This window comes from Nuphar pumila, chromosome 7 (genome assembly GCF_984573655.1).
Source record: "Nuphar pumila chromosome 7, dmNupPumi1.hap1.1, whole genome shotgun sequence".
Taxonomy (NCBI): Eukaryota; Viridiplantae; Streptophyta; class Magnoliopsida; order Nymphaeales; family Nymphaeaceae; genus Nuphar; species Nuphar pumila.
In genome coordinates this window covers 23,155,041-23,175,004 of record NC_143255.1, presented here as the reverse complement: position 1 = coordinate 23,175,004, position 19,964 = coordinate 23,155,041, and the positions used below count along the sequence as shown (strand labels likewise).

At 37.5% G+C, this 19,964-nt stretch overlaps 1 protein-coding gene across 1 annotated transcript; it reads left to right on the top strand.

The window, feature by feature from the left end:
- Positions 1 to 2,666: 2,666 nt before the first annotated feature.
- On the top strand, positions 2,667 to 17,528 carry LOC149831522 (putative anion transporter 6). Its single transcript, XM_090012110.1, has 2 exons — positions 2,667 to 2,884; positions 16,007 to 17,528. Exon 2 carries the CDS (start codon positions 16,146 to 16,148, stop codon positions 17,499 to 17,501), a length of 1,356 nt encoding a protein of 451 aa, XP_089868236.1. The 5' UTR covers positions 2,667 to 2,884; positions 16,007 to 16,145; the 3' UTR covers positions 17,502 to 17,528.
- The last annotated feature ends 2,436 nt before the right edge of the window (positions 17,529 to 19,964 follow it).

Below are 19,964 nucleotides of genomic sequence, written 5' to 3'. Positions count from 1 at the left end.
AGACACATCCAATTTTTGTAGGACTTAGAAACTCCTATTTTTTGTTGATGAAATAAGTTCAAGTTTTTGCCAGCATTGTTGGGTGTTCATTTGACTTTTTGTGAACCTATTTATATTAAAGCATAGTAATACATATGACTTGTTTTGCTTATTATCGGTGTGATAATTGTCAAATTATGAGAACAACTCTATAAAATATATGATACCAAGAACAAACCTTTTTAATTTTTAAAAGCGCTTTCTTATGCAATCGTTAGATGGCGTGGCAAGGGTGGTGTAACATCATCAACAACTAGGTAGGAGTTGTAGGTAAACAAGCAGAAGTTATATGCATGATAAGGGACAACCTCTAGCACATTGTTCATGACTGCACCACACTGTGCTAATAGCAATTGGCGAAGTTTTATACAAGATATTCATGGACATAAATCCTCCCTCTTTCACTAGAAAGTCTAACCCTGAAGCAGTGGACAATTAGATACGAGAGATTGAAAGAATCTTTCAAGTTCTGTGAATCTTTGAGGACAACAAGGTGCACTTTGAAACTTACAAACTCAATCAAATGCACAAAAATGGTGGGCTACGGCCCTAGAAGTCAAATTCCTCAATAGACCAATGTTGTAGGAACAATTTGTCAAAATGTTCTATACGATTTACTTTTTTAAGCACAAGAAAATTTGAAAGATGCATGAGTTCTTAGATTTACAACAAGGAGGAGCAACATTGGCATACTACATCACTAGATTTTGGGCTTAGAACGATACTACCCCAATGTATACACCATAGAGAAGGAACATGCGATGAAGTTCACACGTGGGCTTAAACCAATTTTGAGGACTAAAGTCTACACTTGTGCACCAAAGACATTGGATGAGGCCATTAAGGTGACTACGCTCCTAGATAATGATTGGATTGAGTCTCGAAAAGCCTAGCCTAACCGAGGTATACAACAGTCAACAGGTCAGAAGAGCTAGCCAGAGAGAAGATTTTTTTAGAAGAACTCAGGTGGTAGGAAGTTCGTACCACCAACAAAGAAGTTAAGACAAAAAGGAAGCATGAGGCCTCAACAGCAAAGACCAACACAATCTTTCCCAAAGTGTAGAGTCGACCATCTGGGGTAGCCTTGTCCCTGTGAGATCCATATCAACTTGGATCAAATGAAGTAGATCCGATCAGATCCAATCTAGAAAAAGGCTAAAATAGAGGCGGGTCATTTTTGAAAAATGCGATTTTCGGGCCAACCGTAACCCAATTTCAAAAAAACAGGGCACCAATGCACTCAAAATTATAAGACGCATCTATCGGTATACATACATGATTTTCGTCTTTGAATTTCTCCTGAATTTAACCTGCATTTTGCTTACATTTAAAGGTTAAAAACAAAAAAGTTCTCAAATATTAATTGTCTCATTTTTGTCTTGTCAGTGGGCTCTAGGCCACGCCCAGACCCAGCTAGCGTCACTTATATTTAAAGATATTTTCCCACGATTTTATTTCATACTTAGTTTAAAAATCAAAATTTTAAAAATTATGAAAAATACACAATATTACAAAAATTGTTTCAGGACAACGTTCAATCTCTTGGGTTGGTCAGACCCTTCCAAAAGCATTTAGGTTGTACCTCCACGTGTCCGGGTTGGTGTGGGCTAGGAATGAATTCAGCAACACGTCAATACAGCCGCTGGGACGGTTGTTCGGCTCAATGGGACCCAAGAAGACAACTCTAATTGAATCCACCAGATTCGAGTAGATCAACGTAGGGGATGATCACACGAAACACATGCTAAATATATAAAAACAAAATTTCAAAGCGTAGATTCAAACTTGCGTGGATCAGGAAGGGTGTGTGCCCTAGCTGCATCGTCCAAGGCAACGATTGGACGAAAGAAACCTCGAGAAAGAATCTTGCTCTGATACCAAATGATAAAGCCCGACTCCTAGATGGATAAGTTCTACCAAATTCTAGCACACAAAATGAGGCGGGGCTTGTAATACCCGTGAATTTTATCTGATAAATAAACTTGAAATTTATGTCCTTGAACTGGAACAAGAATATTTTTATTTATTGTATGTGTTATTTGTATTTGGATATCAGATATTTTGTTTAGATCTTCAATATCGGATTCATAATACCATGTTTGAATTTTTGATATTTCCTTTTGGATCTTAGATATCGGATCATCGGGGAGGAAAAAAGGGGTAGGGATCCAATTAAAAATTTTCTTGGGTCCATTATAAATCACTTGGAATCCAAGATAGAGTAATTTGGATCCGTGGGTCTAAATCCTAATATGAAGAAAATTTTGGATCCTTAGATCCGGATTTCAAAAAGGGTTTTATGAGCATAATGGATCTTGGATCCATAATAAATGAGTAAAGATCCACAATAATGAACTTAGACCAAAAGTAATTTAATATGGTTTTATATTCATTTTTTTTAATATATACTTGAAAAGAAAATCCGGACCCGCGAATGGATTTGGGACAAGTTCCAAAAAGAGGACCCAAACCGAAACGGGTCACGGGTTCGGTCGAACCAGACCCGCAACCGTGGTGCGTTAAAAGGTAAACATGGAAAAAAAAACACACGCAAACCCTAAAAAGGGTTTGCGTTTGAAATAAAAAGGAGGGGGGGCCGCTGCGGTTTCAAGCAGCCGCTAGTGAGAAGCAGGGGTAACTGACCCCTCTCCCACCCACGATCCTCTTATTCTCTCACGCACATCTCTTAAAACCTCCTCTCCCACTCTCGCTGGCCCTCTCATCTTTCTCCCATTCTCTCCTACCTCTGGCTCTCGTCTCCCTCCTGATTTCTCGCATGGCTGCAGGAGGAACCGACTTCGGAAAACCTCCTCTCGCTGCAGCAACCTCCTCTCGCCAGAAAAAGGTAGGGTTTCTGCACTTTTCTTGTTCGGTGTTGATTGCATCCGGGTGTGTTTTGGGTTAGTCAAGAAAGAAACCCTGTTTAGATGTATCGGATGGGGTTCTTGGCTACCGGAAAACCAACGACGGTAGAATGTTGGGTTTTCCGGCGGCTGCGACCCCAGATTTGGGGGTTTCTCGTGTGTAACCCTAACTCAAAGAAGGGTGGGGGTTATGGTTGCCGGAAAACCCGAGTCGGTCAATTAGGTATTCCGGCTGCCATTTTGAACCGTCTGGACCATCGGTTGCCAGAGACCTTTTTCGACAGACTGGGTATTCCGGTTACCCTGCATCCCATTGGATAGGTTGCAAGAAACTCAATTCAACAGGTTTTGGGAGGGGTTCCTGTAGATGTTGCCTACTGGAAAACCCTGTTTCATAAATAATATGATCTGGACTTCGGTTGTTATGAAAAAAAAAACAAAGTTAACTGGAAATTTGGGGGGGGGGGTTGTATTTCGGATCTTTACATTAAAATATGTTACAATCGTGAGTGTGTATTTTTAAAAAAAAATTCTGTAAATAGTTTCTTTTTTTTTAACATATATTCTGTTTGCGAATCCTGCTAAATTCTTTGTTAAATTATTGATCATGACGCAATCTGGATTTTTGGTTCTAGTAAACTACAACTCAGTCGATCTTTGTAACTGCATTAGTCTGTATAATGTTAAATAATTGATAGTTTGATTCGGGTAATTTCGCTAACTGTTCCTAGCAAGAATGCCCATATTTTCTTGGGTAATACTCCTGATCTGAGTAGTTGACAATAGATGTATAAATTGTCATTCTGATCATGCTTGAACCCTGAATAGGATATTCATTATTACCGGATGATTTTCAATTAATCTGTTCAGATATGTTCCTTTTGAATCTCTCTCTCTCTCTCTCTCTCTCTCTCTCTCTCTCTCTCTCTCTCTCTCTATATATATATATATATATATATATATATATATATATATATATATATATATATATATATATATATATATATATATATATATAGGCGGACCTGTGAATTCTGTGTGAGCATTCAATATTTACTAATATGTTTGTGCATGCATGTGTAGGTGCTTATGAGGCTGATGAGCATCATGTATGCTATAACTTGTATTTTGAGGGCCTGACCAACATATAGATTTGATTTTCATGTTCTGTTCAGTGATAGTGAACATGCCATTTAGTTAATTAGGTCTACGCCAATGACAATACTGCGAGATCTTGACGCGAATGTTGGCATATTTCTTGTTTTGTCATCTTTGCCCAAGAAAGAACAAACTTCAACACTTGAAAGATAATATAGGTTGAATTTTAAGAAATAAAAGTGTTGGTCGATTTACATATTTGGTGAAATGGACCATCTTGTATCTGCAAGTTAAATGGGACATCTTGATTTCTGTGTAACAAAGGTTGTAGTAAGTTCAATCCTTAGCATTTGACATATACAATGATTACCTGTTATATTATTTATGTTCAAATTATGAATCTAATCCACATAACTTATAGTTCTGTTATGTTATGTATGTTCAAATTATAAATTTGATCAAAACAGCCTATGGTTCGGTCATACTGTGTATTTGAAAATGTTCGAATTATGCATCGGATCCACATAGCTTATTGTTCTATTATGTTTACCTACATATTTGAGAATGTTCAAATTATAAAACCGGATTCAAACATATTGTGGTTTCGTGATTATGCTACATGGCTTTTGAGAAAAAACTAAAATTTGGTTTGCGTGTTTTCAAGGTTGAAACAACAGATCAGACTTGGTAATATGTTTAAACAGTAAATTGCATACTTCTAGGTTTCTCTAGTGCTGTGACTGATTTACATGAAATACCATGTGCTTAAACTGCTTGTTGGTCAGAAAATGTATGATTTGAATTGCTTGTATGCAGCATGTTAACTGTGTTTCAAGAATGAGGTTGTTATATTGGTTCCAAACATATGATGGTGCACTTATTGACATGGACATGTGCCTTTCCGCGAGGCAAATATTTGGAAAAACCTTGCCTAATCGGCTATATTGGATTGAGTAACTGATACGGGTACTTGGGTTATTAGCATGTGTGCTATGGCAATAAAATGATGAAAACTTAATTGTAAATGTTGTGTGCCCGATTGGTTTAAAGGTACTGGGGCTTTTGTACTTAACTGGTTTAAGGGCACCGAAGCACTTTGAGTGGGTTTATGCAATCAATATAACAAATGATTGAGACTGCTTTATAAACCTTGGTAAAATGACTAAGGTTGGGAATCTACTGCTATGGTCAGTGTTCTTCAAAACGCGCCTCAAGGCGTAAAAAGTGCACCTCGCCTCGAGGCGAAGGCTTTTTTGCCTTGAGGCGCACTTAAAAAGCGCAAAACCATAAAAGCGTACGCCTCATGCGCCATGAGGTGTACGCCTTGAGGCAAGGCGCGCCTCAACGTGAGGCGCGCATTAAAAAATATGATGGCCCGAACTTGAGCCCCCTTGCTTTTCTCTCTTGGTTGACCGACAGGGGGCGGAGCCCCTGTCGTCGCCTTTCGTGGGCAGGGGATTCCCCCCTTCTGCTTTTCTCTCTTGGTCGACCGACAGGGGGCGAAGCCCCCTATCTCTTTCTTTTTCGGTAGGGGGCTCCGCCATGTCGCTCACCTTGTCGTCAGGCAGGGGGTTACCCCCTGACTTTCTTTTGAGAGGTCGACCGACAGGGAGTCTCTGCCCCCTGTCGTCGCCTCTCGTCGGCAGGGGGTTCCCCCCCTCTGCTTTTTTCTCTTGGTCGACCGACAGGGGGTGGAGCTCTTGTCGTCGCCTTTCGTGGGCAAGGGGTTCCTCCCCTTTGCTTTTTTCTCTTGGTCGACCGACAGTTTGGTGAAGCCCCCCATCTCTTTCTTCTTCGATAGGGGGCTCCCCCCTGTTTTTCACCTTGTCGTCAGGTAGGGGGTTACCCCCTGCCTTTCTTTTGAGGGGTCGATCGACAGTGGGGCAGAGCCGCCTGTCGTCGCCTCTCGTCGGTAGGGGGTTACCCCCTGCCTTTCTTTTTGGGTCGACCGATAGGGGGCTCTGCCCCCTGTTGTCGCCTCTCGTTTGCCGGGGGTTAACCCCTTGCCTTTCTTTTGGGGTCGACCGACAGGGGGGCAGTGCCCCCGTCGTCACCTTTTGTGGGCAAGGGGTTCCCCCCCTCTTTTCTTTTCTCTCTTGGTCAACCGACAATCTCTTTCTTTTTCGGTAGGGGGCTCCGCCCCCTGTCGCTCACCTTGTCATTAGGCAGTGGGCTTTGCACCCCCTGCCCTTTTTGCTTTGCGGGCAGGGGGCTCCAACCCCCCTGCCATTTGCCTTGTCGACATGGGGGTTGGAGTTGGTTCTGCTTTAATTATGTTGATTGTGCTTTGTGCGTTGACGATTTTTGTAGTTTACTTGACTATGGTGTTGGTTCATTAACAGTTCTGTTTTGTTTCTCCCTTTTTATTCTTTTCGTATGTAATATCTTTCTCTACTTTACGTTGTTTTCATCTGTGAAAAAATTCATGTAAATGTTTGAATTGATTATGATTGTAATACATTCCTGTGGATTGTTGAACTTGTATCTTTACTTTTAGTTGCTAATTTGTGTTTGCATCACTACTAATAGTTCTCTGCATCGGGTGTCTTATTGTTTTGCTTGCATTTGCCATCATTTTCTTGTTATATTTTCTTGTTAAGTTTATTTTCAATCTCAGAAATTTTATTTCTTGTATTTAGATTAGAATTTAGTTGTTAATTTATTAATTATCGTTTTTAGATACATTAATACTAGTGAGACTAGTTAAAAACTATAGTACATTAATACTTATGTTGAAGTTTTAGTGTAATATAGTATGCTGATTTTTAGATTTCTTTAAAAATCTGACTAAACATGACAAGTTTTGAATGTGGTATGTGTTTTCAACTAAAAGAACTAAAGAGATCACAATCATGGGTTTGATTTACAAAACCTGCAACAGACCAAACCTGGTTAAGATGGACAAATTACTTAAAGGACCTTTCAACTCACATTATATTTTGATAGATTTGCAACTTCCTGACTACTATGCCTTCAGTTAGCATCTTGTATATTAGTCTCTTACATTACAGAAGAGTTATGTATGTTGTCATTGTTTTGTTTCTATTACTTTGGCACACATGAGCAGCGTAGCTCCTGTTGCTCAATTATGTTTTTTTAGGATTCCTATATAGCTTATACACCAGTATTGTAATGGAGCAACCATAATTAAATAAAATGATTGTGCCAAATCATGGACAAGCTTATTTGGTCTTTTTGGTTGTGGTTCCCTGTATATTTTGCATTTGTTTTCATGTAATGTGATCAGCAGAATGCATGATGTTAATATATATTTTGTTATATGTATTTTTGCAGTTGAACAATGGCAAAAGATGTAAGATGTGATCATGGAGTTAAAGTTCCAATTCCTACTAAAGATCCCAAACTCGTAGGACATGTAATTTGCAATTACTGTTATAAAGAGACTACAGGAGGCATCTATAGGCTAAAACATCACTTAGCCGGCACAAAACATGGTGTAAGCATGTGTAAAGCGGTTCCACCTGATGTGAAAAGATTTTTTCAGAATCATCTAAAGGATCAGAAGCAAAAGAAAGAAGAGTTAGAACAAAACAAGTTGGATATCGGGAGAAGTGTCAATTTTGGATCATCAATAGGCGATAATGTGAATAAAGAAACTAGTGGATCGTCTAGTAATGCAAAAACAAGTAAATGTGGTCATATGGACCTTTTTGTTAACAAAAAAACACGACAAACCACAATTAACACTACTTTCAAAATGGATGAAAGGAAAAATGTATGTCGTGCCATTAGTAGATTTTTTATGCAAATGCCTTGTCATTTAATCTTTGCAACAATCCATATTTTGGTGCAATGGTAGAAGCTATTGCAAATTATGGGCGAGGGTTCAAACCGCCTTCTTATCACGAGATCAAAACGTGGATTTTGAAGGACGAAGTAGATTGTACACATAAATTTTTAAAAGAGTTTAAAAAAGAATGACCAACGGTTGGTTGCAACATTATGTCAGATGGTTGGACAGATGGAAAAGGAATAAACTGAATTAATTTTCTTATGAATAACTCATCTGGGACAATATTTTTAAAATCCGTTGACATCAACGACATGAAAACAACTTGTGCAAATTTGTGTAAATTGTTTGAAGAAGTTGGTGAAAGTAATGTGATGTAATTCATTATAGATAATGCACCAAATTATGTGGCAGCTGAGAATATGTTAACAGCAGAAAAAACATGTTTTTTGGCACCATGTGCAGCGCACAACTTGGATCTTATGTTAGAAGATATTAGAAAGATATCAATTTTTAAAGATATAGTGGAAAAGGCGAAAAAAATTACAAGATACATTTATAGTCATGCACGAATATTAAATTTAATGAGAAAATTCACAAAGAAGAAAAAACTTCTGCGTCCAGCCGTCACTCGTTTTGCCACAACATATCTTACACTTCATAGTATTGGATGTTATAAGAAAGAGTTAAAGTCGATGTTCTTATCTTAAATTTTAGATCATCTAATTACTATAAGAAATCTGATGTTAAGAACATTTTAAATATTGTTCTTAATAATCATAAGTTTTGGGCTGCCATATCATATGCAATTAAAGCTACACTACCTCTCGTGAAAGTGTTGCGACTCGTTGATGCATACGAACTTGCTATGATATTTTTGTATGAGGCAATGGATAGAGCAAAGGAGGAAATTGCTTCAAACCTTGACAATGTCGAAAGAAAATATAAACTTATTTGAGATCTCATTGATAGACGATGGGACTTGCAACTTTATAAGCTTTTGCATGCAGTGGCCTATTATTTAAATCCATATTTTCATTATGTTGACAACTTTAACCATGATGGAGAAGTTATGAGTAGCTTTTATGATTGTGTTGAAAAATTAGTTTCTGATGCAAATATTCGGTTGAAAATTACAACACAAATTGATGCATTTAAAAAGGCAAAGGGGTTGTTTGGCATAGAGGCAATTGTTATAACAAGAAAATTAAAAAGTCTTGGTAAGTTTGCAATTATGTTGTTATTTGTCAATATTTTTTATGTTTTTGTTAATTATGATATTTTTAATGTTTTTATCATTTTTTTATTATTTTATTTGAATGCAGCTGATTGGTGGAGTTTATTTGGGCATGAAAATCTTGAGTTGATGAATTTTGCAATTCATATTCTAAGTTTGACATGCAGTGCATCGGGCTGTGAGAGGAATTGGAGTACTTTCTCATTGGTTTGTGACTGTGTTTTATTTTTGAAATACATTTTTATAAGTTTAATTATCTTATATTTAATTATCAATGATTTGAAATTATAGGTGCATGCAAAACGAAGGAATATACTTGAACAAGAGAAGATGAATGCATTACTTTTTGTAATGTAAAATATGAAATTAAGAGAGAGAAATATGAAGAGGAGGGCTACCAAAGACCCTATATGTCTAGATCATATAGACTTAGACGATGAGTGAATTGTGGAGAAGGAAGATCCAGTGTTGCCAAGTAATCCCAATTGATTGGAGGATTCATGGTTGGATCCGAACTTTGACATAAATGCCATTGAACATGTGCCTATTGAAAAAGTCACTTCACCTCATGTTTCACAAAGTGGTTTTAGGCAAGACATGTCTTCAAGAGATCGAGGTAAAGTTATATTCCTTTTACCTAACTATGAATATAAATGTATTTTTTAATTACATAACATAAATATTTAATACATGATTTTTATTGAAGGGAAAAGAAAAGCAAAAGAAATAACTGAGGACGTGGATGAAGAAAGTGTAGATGATGAAGAGTCAGAGAATGAAGATGAAGGAGAACCTATTTATATGGATTCTTTAGATGATGATACTGAAGACTTAGATATTGATGATAACGAGACACAATAAGAGCCTAGGCCCTAATTCATATCATAGAGCTATTGGCCATTTATATGTTTTTTTTTGGGTCTTTCAGTTGTAATTGTGAATGTTAACACTCTCATTTTGAAGAGTTTTGGACAAATACATTAACATTTAGTTGTTAATGTTAATGTGCATTTTTTAATTATGACTTGATGTTGTTAGTGCTAATATGCATTTTGTTGTTAATGTTAGTTTTTTATTGAATGAATGCTCATATTTTATTTTTTAGATACTTACATAGATCAAGTTGTTGCATTAATGTTGCTTTTACATGTTAATCTCATATTTTTTCGTATTTATTTGAGATTTTTTATTTTGTGTTGGTTGGTGCTTCATCAATAAAACATTTCTTTTTTATTTATAGTTTTAGATAATTTTTATAGTTTTTTTAAGTTTTAATTTTTTTTTCGAGGCTTACGCTTCGCCTCAAATTTTGGTGGAGCGACTCGCCTAACCTCAACACTTTTCACAACACTGGCTATGGTAGTAGAAGGAAGTTGGGGAAATGCCTTTGTACTTCGGGATATTAATTAAATAAAAAGATCAACTCGCTCAGTTCTTGGGCTTACCTTGGAGAGGATAGGTGGTACAAAACTTCGGGGACATGCGTTTAACTGTTTCTAGCTAAAGTGAGTCGTTGGTGCCCAGTCCTCGGAGTTGAGGGGCTTGGACTACCAAATGTGTCATAGGTGTGTAGCTCCATGTTTTTTTGCAGAAGTTAGGGATGTATCCTGTTTTGGTTTTGGCCTTTGGGAGGCTCTCTCGGTCACTAGCCGCTCTCTTAGGATTTACAGTCTCAGTTAGAACGTTTGGATTAATAAAACACCCTTGAATAATATATCCCTGAACGTTCTCTTTTATGATGGTTGCTTCGGCTCGTGTGTAAGCACGGGATAAGATAATATAAACACTTTTTAGAACAATTAGGTATAATCGTGAGTAGAGTTACTAGAGAGACAATTTCATATTCTTTCAAGCATGCTTTATATTCTGAGCTTATGATGAAATGCAAATCCTGAAATGCGTAAATATGAGATAATTGAATTCATATTGTTACTGTTACATGAAAATTATGCATTAATGTTATTGTTGTTGTAAAATATGCTTTACTTGTTTAATTATAGCTGCTGTATAATCTGCTTACTTGCTTAGATATATGTTTGTTATTGCTGTTGCATAGTCTTCTTTACGTGCTTTTGTATATGCTAAAGATTCACACTTGACACCCACATCACATACTAGATTCAGGATACACCTGCATTAAAAGTTACATATTTCCTACTTAGGTAGTTGTAGTCTAATTCCTATAATTTTACTATTTTTAAGTGAATAATAACATTTATGAGTGTCATTAAACTCTGATGTTATTATTCATTTGATAATGAAATGAAATAAATTATTTGACTTGTTTTCACTGTAATGCGCAAGAATGCTTAACCCCAATGAAATGGTTGATTCCGCTGTTACAAAAAAATCCTTAAAATATAGGTTAAATTTTTGGGCGTTACAGGGCTGAACGATGGGTCGTGCGCACGGGAACAACACCACTGTAGGAGGAAGGAAGAGGGTGTGTCCGACTAGGCAGGTGTACATGCCGATGATTGTGGGAGGCCAACACGCGGCTCGAGGAGAAGGGTTGTGTCCTAGGGCAAGGGACACAATCACGTGAACCATGAAGGAGGGAGGGGCGAGTCCGGGTAGGGACTCGGCCCAAGAGGTATGACTATGCATGTCTTAGCTTAGGGACCTGTCCAGAAGGGAAATCCGACAGAGAGATGCAGAAGTCTAACCTAGCAGGCACAGGGATTCAGGCAGAAGTGAGAGCGCGATTGGAAGGGAGCAGAGTCTTTTCGGACTAGCCGGCGGTGAACAAGAATGGATGAATGGGGGTGAAGAGACGACCTCTTCCCTCAGGATATGTTTGATGCCCTGCTCCCAGTGTGATTTAGATGAAAATCACGTTGGGAACAACAATTTTCAACAAACGTTGGATGCGGTGGACGACGTTCCGCGCGTTCGCCGTGTCCATTTTGATGTGTAATTTTTGCTCCATCCCTCCCCCCATTACAAAAAGAACAGAACATAGAGAACTAATAAAAAAAAGCATCGACGGGTACGCCCTTGCCCGTCAATGTGTCTCTCTCTCCACCTCTGGCATCAAGATGATGGTGGGGACTTCGGACGTGGTGGTGCGCCTTCTTGGCCCGACCTCTACCTGTGACCACCTCTTCGCCTCCACCACGACTCCCACTGACTTCTCTGGTCCGCCGCCCATGATGGCTTTCTGGCCACTACCACCGACGCTGAGTTTTGATGCCTCCTCCCCTATGACGAACACACCCTCGCTAGGAACCGCCACCGACGCTGACTCGCCGAGTTCCTATGTATTCCGACGGTTGAAGCCCCTTCACCAGCCACCACCACCGACGACAACCAGGTGCACTCCTGAATGATCAAAACCAGCCTCAGACGCGATGCTTTTGCGGCCAGCAGGGTCATCATTTTCTCTACAACCAGAGACTCCGACAGCCTCGACTACGCGAGTTTCGTATTCTCCGGTGTCAAAGAGCCCAATTCCTTCATTTCGCACACCATGCTCGGAGGGTTCGTGAAGCACGGCCTCCCTGAAGATGCCTTCAGTTTCTTTCTTAAAATGGTGGGCAATGATGTGGTGGGTGATAATTACATGTAACCACTTGTGTTGAAGAGTTGTAGCGGTTGGAAATATGGGTGTTGAAGAGTTGCAGCGGTTTCTTTCTTAGAATGGTGGGCGGTGGTGTTTGTGCTGAATTCGTTGATGCATTTGTACGCCTCAGTTGGAAATATAGGTGTTGCGCTCCAAGTGTTTGAACGGAGTTCCGAGAGAATATATCGAAGGGGAAATGTATATAACGAAAAAACAGCAAAAATTAATAGTTTTCCAAAAAAAAAAGTTATCCCTAATTCCATGAGTATTGGCAACCTTATTTTGCATTTATTTGTAATTTCAAGTTTGTCGATGCAAGTCCTGAGCATTTTGTTTTCTTAAATCTCATTATAATTTTTCAACCATTATATTTGGTTCATAGAATGCAATTTTTCTGATTCATCATGGCGCAAAATCTGAAACATTAAAATGTTGTTGCCTAACTAGAAAACATAATTAAAATTAATTTTAGTAAATACATATATGGATGATGTTATGTGTCTTAAGATGAGGTACCAAGCACATAAAGCATCCAAACCTTAGAAGGACCTGCAGCATGAAGACAGTTACATGCCTCCAAGCCATCTTTCTCTGAAGTTATTTTGCAAAATTATGATACCAAAGCTTTGTCATGAAAACTAGAAGTTTACAAGAAACACATGTAATCCTATTTGTTTGTTTAACTATTCAAATTCCACATTAACAAGGCTGAATTCACATCTATATTTTTGCTGTGGCAAATACTACGGCTGTGTTGTGCAACTAATGAACTGAAATCCCATGTGCCCAGATTATCTTGCTCTTTTCTCTCATTGTCTTCAACATGGTTGCTCAGTCTTCTGTAATTTGAGTATCAATAAGGAAATCATTGCACCAATTTTAGATGGTAATCCTTCTTTGCCTGCTAACGATGATCATAGGACAGGAGATGCAAATTTGATCCAATGACCAAAGCCATTAAATCTTTCTGCAATGAATAAAGACTCTAACATACTCAATTGCTATGACTCAGGCTTTGTTTCTGGCTTCAATATTTTATTCAACTGCAATGAATAAGTCTTTGTTTCTAACTTCAATATTTTTTGTTGGTTATTTTTCTTTCGTGATTCTTTTGATGGGGAGAAAAGGACAGCAGTTCAATTGCTATGACTCAGGCTAATTCTGTGTTGTATGATGTACTAGAATGAACAGGTCTATAGGATTATCATGAAGAGTAGGCCTCTCTCTATTCTTGAACCTATGGACTCTGGCCTTTTTTTACTTTAAAGGCAAAATTAATGTTATCTCATTAGTATGTTGATGCTATATTAGGAGATGGTTGAGCAAGCTTATTACAAACAAGGCACCATCTGTCTTTGTTGTGAAAAATCATCAGCATTCTAGTGTTGCATGTAATTGTGATAGAATTAGTTTTTCCATAAAGCAGAGTCGTCATTGAGGAGTATTTTCCTGTTATTTACCTTATGGTGCAAAAATCTTTGATTTTAGATATAATTTCATAATTGGATCCATATCCGGGCAAAAAAACATAATAAACTTGTTAAAACATGTAAAATGGTGGACGGATCGGGTCATACGATCCAAAATGAAGTAATTCAACCTATTATCCATGACTGTCTAAGTTGTCTGCACATTGTCATCAAACAACGGACATTAGGAACATAGCATTTGAGTACAGTCCAAACAAACATTGGACTTGGAACAGTTGTTACAGAACGAACAGAACCAATGTTCTGTTCTGTTCTTTTTGTTCATTTCGTCCAACCCTGGACAAGCCATCAAACATACCCTTAGGGAGCAAGCACATGTGAACCAGAATGAAGAAAAGAGGAAACTCTCAATAATCTTTATTGAAAAATTAATGAATTCTACACATGTATTTATAGAACAAATAGACTAAGATAAGTTGTACTTTCCACTTTTCTAGCTAACCGCCTAGATAACCGAGATTTTGAAGGGTTTTCCCCATGTTTTACCTAAATCTGACCGCACATATGTGTTCTACATGGTTGATTTACTAGGAAAATGACACTTGGATGCATGTTTTTTTGGATAAAAAACATGATTTTTTAAGCCTGGAATATTAATGAAAATCTTAGACCTTTTTTTTTTAAACCTTACCTGCATATCGGATTCAGATGATCTAAGAGTGGATTCCCTATAAAATCATGTAGAATGCATCCGTAAACATGAAAAAACCCTTCGAATGCCCGATTATCTTGAAAAGTGGTTAGCAGCTACCACATTCTCTCTCTTTCTCTATACACACCCCCCTTTGATCAGGATCTCTGGGCACCTGGTGACCATGGTTCAATGTTTGTCTGTCATATCTGCCTCATTCTCTAACCTAATTCACAGGTCTGTGTGTCATTCTGTGGGCAATTATTTGGGTCATGTCTTCTTTTATTTCTTTTTTCATTTTGAAATAAAGCAAACTTTTCTCAAGGTAAGGAGTCACCCCATATGCAAACAATAAACAAATTACAAAAAATGAAAAGTCAAATATCAAATTCTGATCCTATCATTGAATATACAATCCACTTTAAAGTCTATGCTCGTCTGCTCTGCTCAAATGTAATGAAGATTGGATCTCTGGATCATATAGATATATTATGTCGGGTTATCAACAGCTTCTTATGTCCTTGGTTTCTCTCTCTGCATGTATGCTACCAAGCTAAGTTTTGAAATGAGTACCCAAAATCTTTCTTCTAGCCTTTAACCAAGGGCCAAGGAATCATCTCTATTCACCTCCTCCCATTTTGATCCTTTTGTGTTGGCCTTGATCTGCATCCTTGCTTCTTAGAATAGAAGAGATGGGGTCACCCATTATCCATGTTTTCATGGAGAAAAGAATGGCAGGACCTGATGTTTACAAACCCTTTTTCCCCTTCATGTTCCTTGTTTAATATTATTATTATATATTTGGTTTTTCTTGTATTTCTTTTTTCTTTTAATAGTTCTTCCTTGCAAGCTTGCTGTTTAATGCAATTGGCTAGCTAACACTGTAGATTTTTTTTTGCAATCCTAAAAGGAAACAGATTTCTTCTCTTTTATATGGATTATACCTCTTGAAGAGATCTATTATTGTTTTTGACTTGTGGATTCTTAGTGTATCATTATTTTAAGTTGCTATCAGCGTATGACTTTGAGGTTTGGTCTTTATGTCTAAATTATATTTATCAACCTCTTTAGTACTCTTGGGATTCCTAAAGATTTGTCAGCATATGATGATTACCTAGTTCAATTGCTTGATCAAATTAATATGGTTGTTCAGTCAATGTGTTACAGCTAAGCTCATATATTTATATGCTCAAGGCTTCCACTAGTTTCCTGATGGCATGGCTACCAACCTTTTGCTCCATTTCATGTGATCTACTTAATGGAAATAAACTAACAAAGTTTTTTCATGTTACTGAGCTTTTCTGACAATTACATGCTTTTTCAATTTCCTGCAGTTCAAGGGAGGTATTAATGGAAATAATGGCGCAACTTTGCCACGCAGTCTGTTCAATGGGGGGCCCATGTTTTGTGATAGGTCATTGTCACAGTGATCAGAAGAGGCTCAATGCACATGCATGCTTCTGTTAGGTGATCATGGGGACCATGTATTCACGTTTGCCTAAGCGATATGTTATTGTGCTCCTAACATTCATTTGTACATGCATTTGTTATATTGAGCGAGTGGGCTTCTCAATTGCTTACACGGTAGCTGCTGATTCTGCTGGTGTGAACCAGTCCACTAAAGGCTTAATCTTGTCAACTTTCTTCTATGGTTATGCGGTCTCACAGGTGCCTGGAGGATTGTTTGCACAATGTATTGGGGGAAGACGGGTTTTGCTCCTCTCTTTTGTGTTATGGTCCCTCATATCTGCTTTAGCTCCTTTGGATCCTGCACGAGCCAACGTATTGGTTATTGCTCGCTTGCTTGTTGGTGTTGCACAGGGTTTCATCTTTCCTTCCATCCATACAGTTCTAGCACAATGGGTTCCTTCTCATGAACGATCTCGTTCTGTATCTCTTACGACTTCAGGCATGTACCTTGGTGCGGCTGCTGGTATGCTTTTTTTGCCAAGCTTAGTGAAGTTTAAGGGTCCAGAATCTGTCTTTTTAGCTGAAGCAGCACTTGGTGCTCTATGGTCTGTAATTTGGTTTAAGCTCTCAAGCGAGCCACCTCGTACAGATAATCCAAAAGCTGCTGCCTCTGGGTTTGGTGATTCTTTTTTGCCTGTCTCAGCAATCAAAGAAAACAGAGGTGGAGTCCAAAAGATGGTTGTGGAAAATGGGATCAGTTCAATTCGTGTGCCTAAGATTCCTTGGAAAGGAATAATTCTCAGTTTGCCGATTTGGGCAATCGTTATCAATAATTTTACATTCCATTATGCACTTTATGTGTTGATGAATTGGCTGCCGACATACTTTGAGCAAGGGCTGCAGCTGAGTCTCCAAGAAATGGGATCTTCGAAAATGCTGCCATACTTGAATATGTTCATATTCTCCAATATAGGCGGGGTGATAGCTGATCACTGTATCACAAAGAAGATCTTATCTGTGACGAGAACAAGAAAAATCTTGAACACTACAGGATTCATTATTTCTGCAGTCTCTTTGATGACCCTCCCTTCATTAAGAACTTCCACTAGTGCAATAGTTTGTTCTTCAATTTCTCTTGGGTTCCTTGCCTTGGGGAGGGCTGGTTTTGCTGTGAATCACTTGGATGTAGCACCAAGATACGCAGGGATAGTCATGGGATTTTCTAATACAGCTGGAACATTGGCTGGTATCATTGGTGTAGGCCTTACAGGCCGGATCCTTGAGGCTGCTAAAATTGAATATTTGGATCTTTCTACTCCAGAGAGCTGGAAAACAGTGTTCTTTGTTCCAGGATATCTTTGCATATTCAGTTCACTTATATTTTTGCTGTTCTCTACAGGGGAGAGGATATTCGACTGATAATAATGGCTATTTTTTAATTGATTCTAGAGTCTTGAGAGGTGTTTTCCTAAACATGTTTCCTTTTGCCATTGTGTTTTTGGTGTTTATGCAGAATAAGAACAATGTAGGAAGTCAGAACCACAATTTGAACCAGAAAAGTAGTTAATCTTTTGATGACTAGGAACCCTCGTCGAGAACTGGGTCACTTACTGGGCCGACCCCCTGCGAGGTAAACCCAGCTGTAGTCACAGACGGTGTTATTTCATCACCTTTAGAGCGTGTTTGTTTGAGGTGATAAATTGTCACGGGGATTTTTTCCCCTAAAAATCAGGTGGGGCCCCACACATGCATCAAATCTCTCTGGTTTTGTGGGTTTTTTTCTTTAATCTCGAAAAGCAGGGGGTAAAAGTCACAGTTCAGAAAAGATTTAAAAAAAGTCAAGTCTGGAAAGCAGTCAGAACCGTGATGCAAATCATAATATTTATGACTCCTAGGGTTTTTTCGGAACCGTGACGCAAATCCAGATATTTGTGATTTTGGATATGAAAAAAATATTGAAAATTGTAGGATTACATCAAATTATCATACGGTCATTTTTCGATGTTTAGGATTCACCACAGCCACCAACAAAATGGGTTGGTTGCAAAAACAAACTCCACCAGTTCATACAATTTTGGAGGATGGGTCAGTTATCACAGAGAATATACCAGTTAAGAAGTGCTTCCAAGCTTAACAGCAAGCCCCTTTAAACCTGCCACATTCCAGTAACCGGCTGTGTAATATACTGTATTCTTACCTTTTGTGTTTATTTATTTTTTTAAGTGGTAGATTCTGCCAATATACCATGCTGTAATACATAAACAATAAACTTATTTTAGCATTATAATAATTGAAAATGCAATTTGGTTAATCATTTGAAATTTTTCATTTATGAGACTAGATTAGAGCTGCTTAAGAGTTGTGAAAATAGAGAGGTTTAGTGATGGTTGTTTCTATCTAGCCTGATTTGGTGGCATGCTGTGTTTCAGCAAGTAGTCATTTGGAACTCTCTGTGACTAGTTTGAGTTTGAAGCATACCAGTGAGTCCCTCTGTGCATTGGTTGATTGTTTTTTCAGTTGCTATAGATGTCATTATCTTTCCAACGAGATGGATAAATGCAAGTTGAGTATTAAATTTGTGTTGTGCATCACCTACATAGTTATTATTTGATTTGAGTTTATTTGGGCTGTGCATCTCTCTCTCTCTCTCTCTCTCTCTCTCTCTCTCTATATATATATATATATATATATATATATATATATAGAGAGAGAGAGAGAGAGAGAGAGAGAGTAATGCACCGGTGCTCTGGGAGCACCTACTAGACATCATAGTTCTACATTGCATCTTTTTAATCAGACCTTATGGATTATTTGATAGGAATCATGTTTTTTTTGTACTAAAGATAAGTTTTTTTAAGTCATAAAATTTTAGTACATTGTGAGTTGCTGATTTGGAAGATCTTAAAAAACCTATGTCATAATCACATGATGCAGAACTTATCTTCCACTAAATACTAACGAAAAATGATTATATTATATGAAAAAATGACACATTTTCAAAAACAAAAAATAATTGTACTGTATGACAAGAATAATGCATTTCTTGAAATACCCTATAATTTTTACTATTATCCCTGTCCAAAATAACAATTATTTGGTGTTCAAACCTTTTGCACATGTGGACTTCTTAAATATATGCAAATTTTCTCACAAATATGTGATTGATTGCAACAAAATAGTCTCTATTATTAGATATTTACCCCTTTGATCTGACATCGAAAATTAGTGTTTTTATAATGATTAAAGACAAACCTATAACTTTTCTGTTTTGAGTCAGAAACGAAAATCCTTTAGGGTTTTCATTTATGAGTTCCAAAACCTAAATAGAAGTATGCTCTGCAGACTGGAACAATCAAACTATCTATCTTTTAGATGACGTTTCGACTAAAAAAGTGATGGATTTTGAAAAAATAAACAAAAAAACTAGATAGAAATATCTTTTCAACGAAATCTAAATTGTTGAAAAAAAATGAACAAATGCTAAGATACATCCCTAACAATGTTTTGTAAAAAGATGAACATGTGCAGTTGTGACAATCTTAGTTATTCTATGTTATTTTTTGGCTATCTGTGTCAAAAATTCAGAAAAACAATAAAAATGACAAATAAATTAACACATTAGCTTTCCAACCTTGATTTGATGAGTGGTTTGGAAGAAACATCCTTTGAAAGATAAACTTTTCTATTGTATCACACTCTTTGACTAAAATGTAGATTGACATGATTTTTTTTGTAAAACTCATGAAGTTCGCATAAAATCTAAGAAAAAAATAACTAATATTTGCAAGGATGAGAAAGCACATATATTTTATGTATACTTTGTGTGGTCTTATAAAATATATGCAAAATTTCTCATCCTTGCATAAAATATATGCAAACTTC